Source organism: Chiroxiphia lanceolata, chromosome 30 (assembly GCF_009829145.1).
Source record: "Chiroxiphia lanceolata isolate bChiLan1 chromosome 30, bChiLan1.pri, whole genome shotgun sequence".
Taxonomy (NCBI): Eukaryota; Metazoa; Chordata; class Aves; order Passeriformes; family Pipridae; genus Chiroxiphia; species Chiroxiphia lanceolata.
In genome coordinates, this window is record NC_045666.1 from 1,225,240 (window position 1) to 1,233,328 (window position 8,089).

At 57.2% G+C, this 8,089-nt stretch overlaps 1 protein-coding gene across 5 annotated transcripts; it reads left to right on the forward strand.

Annotated features, from left to right (window-relative positions):
* The first annotated feature begins 1,779 nt into the window (after nt 1–1,779).
* On the forward strand, nt 1,780–6,322 carry TMEM106C (transmembrane protein 106C). 5 transcript variants are annotated; one of them, XM_032713619.1, is made up of 9 exons: nt 1,780–1,875; nt 2,836–3,059; nt 3,232–3,295; nt 3,763–3,922; nt 4,028–4,168; nt 4,378–4,427; nt 4,722–4,775; nt 5,152–5,211; nt 5,655–6,322. In XM_032713619.1, exons 2-9 carry the CDS (start codon nt 2,864–2,866, stop codon nt 5,998–6,000), a joined length of 1,071 nt encoding a protein of 356 aa, XP_032569510.1. In that variant the 5' UTR covers nt 1,780–1,875; nt 2,836–2,863; the 3' UTR covers nt 6,001–6,322. The 5 variants fall into 5 exon arrangements, with proteins under 5 accessions (XP_032569510.1, XP_032569508.1, XP_032569512.1 ...); XM_032713617.1 differs by having other exon boundaries at nt 1,831–1,895; XM_032713620.1 differs by lacking the exon at nt 1,780–1,875 and adding an exon at nt 2,113–2,134.
* Nucleotides 6,323–8,089: the final 1,767 nt, after the last annotated feature.

Genomic DNA, 8,089 nt, shown 5'->3' on the forward strand with positions numbered 1-8,089 from the left:
TCCATGATTCCACTCCAGCTCCCTGCCCCGGGGGAAGGGGGTGTCAAATGCCCCTGAGGGACACAAAAATAAGGGAAAAAAAGCCCCCCAAAAGCCCAAACACAACCCCCCATCCTCCCAAGGGCTCTCCTGGCAATGATCCAACACTGGCTCCATCCTGGTGAACAGGTTTCCTTGGAAGTGGCTGCACAATCCCACTGGAGGGGGGAGAGGAGGGGAAGTAGGTGTTTGTTCCCCCCTTTCCACTCATCCTCGGTGGATTTTGGGAAGGGGAAACAGCTCTGGAAAGGGAGCAATCCTGCCCCCAACCCCTTCCTTGGGATACACCGACATTCCAGAGCCCACAACGCTCCCAATTCCCACATGGAAGGTGAGCCAGGAATTCCTCCCCTCCCCTGGCACTTTGCTCTTGGGAAGGAGAGAACAAATGATCCATAAAAAGTTTCCATTGGAGAGCAGCTCCGATGCCTCTGGAAACGTTTAATTGAAATATTTCATTCACTGAAATTTGATTTTGATGGTTCGGGTGATTGTGAGGGGAAGGAATTCAGTTTTCCACTACGTTCTCCCATCTATTGAGGTGGGAAAACACCCCCCCCCCGAGAGGATTTAGGAAAGAAATGTCGGCCCAGGTGGGGGGTTTTTATTTGTTCCTCTCCTGGAGCTATCGGGGATAGGAGGAAAAGGCTGGCTGGAATATTTTTCCCCCCAAAACGGCCAAAAACCTGGGAAAAATAGGAAATAAAAATGTCAGGAGAGTTGAGGAGGGAGATGGAGCAAAGATCAGGCACTGCCTGCACAGGGCAGGGACCCCATGGGGCTGTTTTGGGGGAATTCAGGGGGAATTGGGGGTTTTCCGTAGTTTTTCCCTGTGGGAACTGGTGTGGGGACGCTCCATACTGGGAGGAGTGCCCTCAAACTGGTGGGGTGGGGTCCCCATACTGGTGTGGGAGGGCTCATACTGGCACAGGGTCCTTCAAACTGGGGTGTGGGGGCTCCCAGCCCTCCCAGTACTGGGCTGGGCCAGTCCCATACTGGTCCTGTACTGGTCCAGGGACCCTTGTAGTGGGCCAGGTGGGTCCCGTACTGGTCCCTTACTGGTCCTGGTACACCCGTACTGGTGCGGGTGGGTCCCATACTGGTCCCATACTGGTCCTGGTACACCCATACTGGTGCGGGTGGGTCCCATACTGGTCCCGTACTGGTCCTGGTACACCCGTACTGGTGCGGGTGGGTCCCGTACTGGTCCCTTACTGATCCTTGTACACCAGGTACACCTGATCCACCCGTACTGGTGCGGGTGGGTCACGTACTGGTCCCGTACTGGTCCCAGCACCTCCGTACTGGGGCAAGCCACGCCCCCCGCGCCCTGGCCCCGCCCCAACATCCTGGCCCCGCCCCGTACAATGCCCCCGCCTCTTTCGAGCCCTGTCCCCGCCCTGTTCTTCTTCCCTTGCGCATGCGCAGCCCGGGGCGGGCACAGCCTGCTTTGCGCATGCGCCTCAAGACACGCCCCGCCCTCGGGGACCCCCCCGCCTGGCTTTTGCGCGCGCGCAGCACTGGACACGCCTCTCAGTCGCGCCCCAGGAGTGGTGGCGAGGGCACCGCCCCCCAGTAATCGGCGCGTGCGCGTTAGAGGAGCACCACGCCCAGGCGGGGCTGGCAAAACCCCGCCCATTCCGGACAAGGGGGCGTGGCGTCTGGGAGGCGGGCGTGGCCTGAGGAACCGCGCTCACCCCGCCCCGCGCGCTGTGCGCCTGCGGCTGGCTCGGAGGAGGGGCGAGGCTCGGGCGGGGGATGGCTCCGCCCCCCCGGCGCATCGCACCGTTGTCATAGCGACGGCGGCTGCGCGCGGGAGGGAGGCTGTGGCGGCGGGTCCGGGGCGCGCGCGCGGGGTGTGTGTGGGGGGCGCCCCCTGGCGGAGGGACCTGAGGGGCCGTTCGGGGGGGTCCCGGGGGTCGGGACCGGGGACGGGGCCTGTCCTGGGGTCTTGGGGGTCCCCGGGGGGGTCCCGGGGGTCGATAACCCTGTCCTGGGGTCTGGGGGGTCCCCGGGGGGGTCCCGGGGGTCGATAGCCCTGTCCTGGTGTCTGGGGGTCTCTGGGGGTGTTTCTGGTCTCGGCGGGGTCCCAGAAGTCGGTACCGGGTATGGTTCCTGTCTGGGGTTCCCTGGGGGTGTTTCTAGTCCTGGGGGGGGGGGTCCCGGGGGACTCCCGAGGGTCGGGACCGGGGACGGTTCCTTTCGTGGGGTCTGAGGGTCCCTGGGGTGTTTCTGGTCCCAGTGGGGTTCTGGGGGTCGTTACTGGGGACTGTTCCCGTCTGGGGGTCCCTGGGGGTGTTTCTGGTCCCAGGGGGATCCCAGGGGAGTCCCGGGGGTCGGTAGCCCTGTCGTGGGGTCTGGGGTGTTTCTGGGGGTGTCGCGGGCCTGGTACCTCTTATTTTGGGGTGGGGGTGTCTGAGAAGATGCTGCTGTCCGGGGAGGGGGGTTTTGCCTCTCCTTTGGGGGTCCTGGGGGCTGTAGGTGTGTCTGTGGAGCCCGTTGGGTTTTGGGGGGTGTCCTTGCATTGAGGGGCTGGGAATGAGCCCCCTGGGTGGGATGTCCCGGGGTGGGATGTCCCGGGGTGGGATGTCCCGGGGTTGGGTGTCCCTTTTTCCAGGGCTCCGTGGAACCCCCTGGGGACGGGGACAGGCTCTTTGTGGTGGGTGTTGCACCCCCGGGGGGTGTCTCTGTGTGGGGCTGTTGGGGGATTGTGGTTCGGGGTGTGCTTTCCTTGGCCACGAGCGGGTTAAAAACCCGTTTATTGACCTGAATCGCTCCTGCTGCCTCTGTGTCCAGGTGAAGGGACCCTCCCCCAGCAGCTACCATGGGTTCTGTGCTTTCCCTCCCCGCCGGCAGCGCTGCCCCGAGGCAGAGGAAGGCAGCTGAGGAGGAGGAGGATGATGATTTACTCGACAGCCAGGACCGTGTGGAAGACATTGCTGAGTTCCCCTATGTGGAATTCACAGGCCAGGACAGCATCACCTGTCCCACTTGCCAAGGCACTGGCTGCATCCCCACAGGTGACTGCTCCTCTCTGGGCTTAAACACTCATTTACTGAGTGTTTAAAATGATTTATTACATCGTTTTTATTCTAAATCATACATTTTTGTATACAATCGTTCATCAAAATGTCATTTATTTGACCTGTGGGATGGGATAATGCTTCCCTTTGCTTCCCTTTTGCTTCCCAGAGCAGGTGAATGAGTTGGTGGCTCTGATCCCCTACAGCGACCAACGGCTTCGTCCCCAGAGAACGTGAGTTCACAGAGGGAGTGTTTACAAACAGGGCTCTTTTTGTATCATTTACTGCTGCAACTAAACCCTTCACCCCAGTCTGCAGCTTCTCCTTCAGGCGACGGGGTGTTTTCATCCCCACACACCAACAAACACGGTTTGAAGGTGTAACTTTGAATCCTTCCCGTGAAATCCCGCTGTGGGGTGAGTGTGGGAACAAGGATCCTACTCACTGAAGCTTCTTTAGAGCATCTGCAAAACCACCCAGCTGGGAAACGGGGGGGGCACAAACCGTGGTTACTCAGTGCCAGAAAATAAACTGCTTAAAAAGAGAGAGAGATGGGGTTTGGAGCAATTCAGATACCAAAAAACGTCAGAGCAGCGCTCCTGTGTCTGTGCCAAGGGAGAGAGAGTGGGTGGTGGGTGCTTGTCAGATCCAGAGTGCCACGGAAGGGCACGGGAGTGAGCCCTTCCCTGCCTTTTCCCAGGAAGCTCTACGTCCTGCTCTCGGTGCTGCTCTGCCTCCTGGTCTCCGGGCTGGTGGTTTTCTTCCTCTTCCCACACTCGGTCCTGGTGGAGGACGATGGGATCAAAGTGGTTCGGGTGTGGTTTGACAGGAAGAACTCCGCTGTCCTTCTGGCCATCACGGTAAAGTTTTCCACGGGTCTGTGTGTTCTGGGGGGGAGTAGACTTGGAGCTGAGCCACCAGGAAGGTCCCTGCTGTCCACATCTCCTCCTCCTCTCTCCCTTCAGGCCACCCTAAGGATCAGGAACTCCAACTTCTACTCGGTGGCAGTGGCCAGCCTGACCAGCCAGGTGCAGTACATGAACACGGTGGTGGGCACCCAGCAGGTCACCAACGTCTCCAGCATCCCACCCCTGAGTGACAAACTGGTAATTCCTGTCCCCCAGGTCAAGGGTGAAACCTGGGCCACCACCACGAGTGAGCACTGAGCTGCACCCCAGAGCTCTGCTCAGCCCAACATCTCGTGGCCAGGGCGGCCCCAAAGGCATCAGCAAGTGGGAAATATCCCCCAAAAACCAGGGGGATTGAAGGAGTGCTCGAGCTGCACGTAAATGATGTTTTCTTTTATCTGTTACAGGTGAATTTTACTGTGAAGGCAGAGCTGGGTGGAGCCTTCTCCTACGTGTAGTAAGGATTTGCTACTCCTTGTATGGGGTTGAAGGTGCCTTTATTACAGTTTGCAAAGTAACCTGGGGTTTGAAAAGGACCCAGTTTTTCTACTGACTTCCTGGAAAGCAGCTGTTTGCTAAAAACCAAAAAATCACTTGAAATGCCACTTTGTCGGGATGTTGTGATGTGGTTTTGAGTCAACACCAATTATTGTGGTAATAATAGCTATAAATATAATTATAAAAAATAGTTATAACTCATTACTGGCTACTGAGAAACCCACTGCTGACCCACTTCTTTGGTCTCTTCCAGTTCCTTCTGCACATACCCCAAGGTGAAGGTCCATAACATCGTGGTCTTCATGAGGTAGGTGGTTCTCTGCTCTCCCCCTGCTTGGGGCTCTCTTCCCAACCTTCCTGGCTCCTGAACTCCAAAGGGAACTGCTGCCACAGCAGGTCTGGGGTGCAAAGAGAAAATCCTGCTTGGCAAACACCCCAGCCTTGCCTCAGTTAATCCAGGCCAGTTGACACAGTGGGTGAAATGTGGGATAGGGAAGACAATTCCCTCCGTGTGCCGAGCTCTCCTGCTCTCCAGAGGCTGCACTTCCACCCCTGCATATCCCTGCCTGCCACAGCCAGGAAAACCTGGAGGGGCTCTGCAGTTTTTTTAGGGGGAGGGGAGGGGAAAGAGGGGTTGTTGTGATGAGTTTAAACCTGCTCTGAACTGCTCTTGCCCCTGCCAGGAGCTCGGTGAAGTTCTCCTACGTGGGACACACGACCCAGAGCTCCGTGGAGCGGTACCGGTACGTGGATTGCAGCTCCAACTCCACGGACCCTCTGGCACCTGGGGCAGCCTGAAGGCACGGCTGGGACTTCTAGAAGGGCACAGACACTTTTAACTGGCAGCAGTGGCCCTGGTGGGAGGCACTTGGAAGCTCTGGGTGCCTTTTGAGCCCTTCCACGTGCCCACGAAACCCTCCGTGTGCGGGAAACGGGTCCCTCCACGAAGCCTCCCCTTTGCTTCTGGAGAAACAGCTTTTTTTTGGGTAGGGAAACTGGACTTCGGGGAAACTTCAGGCTCTGAAATCCCGAAGATTTCGAGTGTTTTGCACCTGTTTGGAAGCTTGGCACTGCTGGGTGTTCCAGGTTCTCTTGCAGTGGGTTTATTGCCTTCCTTGCTCAGTGGCAGCGTGTCACTGGGGTGTGTGGGAGCAGGCCTGGATCCCAAGGGACACTTCTCACTTAGGGACGTGCAGGGAAAGCTTCTGCCTCTGCCACGGGCACTAAAAGGAGGCAAAGGAATCAAAACCTTTGGAACCACGGTGATTTTGGTTTGCTGGCAGCTGATAAACCCCGGAGCACCGCCTGCCTTTGTGAGGGTCTGTGTTGGACTCGCCTCCTCCTCCTCCTCCACCTCCTCCTCCTCCTCCGATCCTTCCTCTCCCCCCCTGCAGGGGTTTGAAACCAGGGCATGTGCAGCTCGGTGTGTTGCTTTGTACTTGTGCTCCACCGCAGGCAAACAGGGATTTAAACCGATTTTTGTGGGAGTCTGGGCTTCCGAGGCTTCCCTGCCGGGAGCGGCGCATTCCTGACGGTCGCTATCAGCTGCCTCCCGAGAGCAAATCGATGTGGCAGCTCTGCCCCCGCAGCCCTGCCGGGGACTCGCAGCCCGGAGAGTTTCGTCCCTCGGGAGTTTTCGCTGGAATTCGATCGCCGGGAGCTGCCCCCGTTCGTGCCCTGCCCCTTTGTCTGCCCGCCCGGGGGGTGTGGGAGCAGATCAGGCCCCTTTTCAGAGAGGGATGCTGGATTTTTGTGTGACTGGGACATGAAAACACACCTTGCTTTCTTCTTTAAGCAGTGAGATCTCTGCCTAGTGGAGCTGAATTGTGCTGATTAAACCTGAGTTGGATGTTACCCTGTGCTGTCCTTTGTTTGAGGAGAAGGTCTGGCTTTGTCCCAGGGCTGTGACTGCCCTCTTGTCTTTTTGCCCAGAAATACCTGTTCTTTCACTATTTTTTTTTCACAGAATCCCAGAATGGCCTGGGTTAGGGGGGAGATTAAAGCTCATCTTGATTTCCACCCCCTGCCATGGGCAGGGACACCTCCCACCATCCCAGGTGGCTCCAACCCGGCCTTGGACACTTCCAGGGATGGGGCACCCTCTGGGAAACCCATTCCAGGGCCTCCCCACCCTCCCAGGGAGGAATTCCTTCTCAATATCCCCCCTAAATCTCCCCTTTTCCACTAGGAAGCCATTCCCTGTGTGCTGTCCCTCCATCCCTTGTCCCCAGTCCCTCTCCAGCTCTCCTGGAGCCCCTTTAGGTTCTGGAAGGGGCTCCAAGGTCTCCCTGGAGCCTTTTTTTCTCCAGGCTGAACAACCCCAATTCTCCCAGCCTCTCCTCACACCAGAGCTGCTCCATCCCTCTGGACCATCTTTGTGGACTCTCTGGGGATGAGCCCAAGGTTTTGGGGGAATGAAGGTGAAGAAACTCAACCAGGGAGACACAAAGCCACCCTCCCACTCCCAGCTGGAATTGTGACCCCACCCTCCCTCCCTGGTGACCTCACCCTCCCTCCCTGGTGACCTCACCCTCCCTCCCTGGTGACCTCGCCCACGAGCTTCTCCCCCCTCCGAATTCTGGAAACCCCTCGATTTGCGATGAATTGTTTTATTTTGTGAGGAAAATGAAGGAATCACAAGCTTTGCCTTTTATCCATCTCATTCCCCCCTGCTCCTGGAAGCCTGGCTGGGCTCAGTCCTGCCTCGGTTGGGGTCTCCTTGCTTTTCCCACCTTCCTCCCTCTTCAGCCACAGCCCAAACCCACCTTCTCCCGCTCCTCATGCCCACATCCTACAAGCAGCCTGGGTGATTTTGGGGCTGCCCCCACCCCTCCCCAGCAGGACCCCCAAACTTGCTGCTTGGCTGAGCAGGAGAAAGGTTTGACCCCGAATTAGTCGGGTGAGGGCGGGCAGCCAGAGCTCCCATCATTAGGGGAGCCCCCCCCCCGGGTCATGTGGCGAAGCACTTGGCCTTTTAAAGGGCCATTTTATTTTGAAAATCCTCCTTAATCCTCCAATCCCCCTTAATGAATTTCCCCTGCCAACGTTTTTGAAGGATCCCAGCCCTGCGGAAGCTGCCTCAGGTGCTTTGGGAGCAGCGGTGGCCGCTCCCGGCTGGGTTGTGTTTCAAACCCAGATCAGGGCCCCGAAATGGGAGCTCTTTTTGTTGTAGTTTTTTTTTTTTTTTTTTTTTTTAATTTATAATCCTTTTGAAGTTGTAATTTCTCTAAACGAAATCCTCGCAGCTCCCACATGCCACCAACGGAAACACACACACAAAAAAATAAAAATCTGAGTTTTTAACCAAAAGGACCCGTCCTGAAACTCCTGAACTCCCCGGCCTGGAGCTGCCCCTTCCGTCCTGCAGGTTTGTAACTCCTCGGGGTCACTGGGCTGACTTTCCTCCAACACAGCTAAAAAAAACCCCTCCACTTCTGAGACTTTTCCTCCTAATTAGCAGCCTGATCAGGAGAGGGATTTACAGAGGTGACTTTTTATGAAGCCCTAAAAGCCACAGGCAACGGCCCCGGACTCTCCCGCTTCCAATTCTGCAAAATAGCCCCAAATTGGGAGTTTTGCACCCACAAAAATGAGACAAAAACCTGTGGAGAGAGTGAGCAG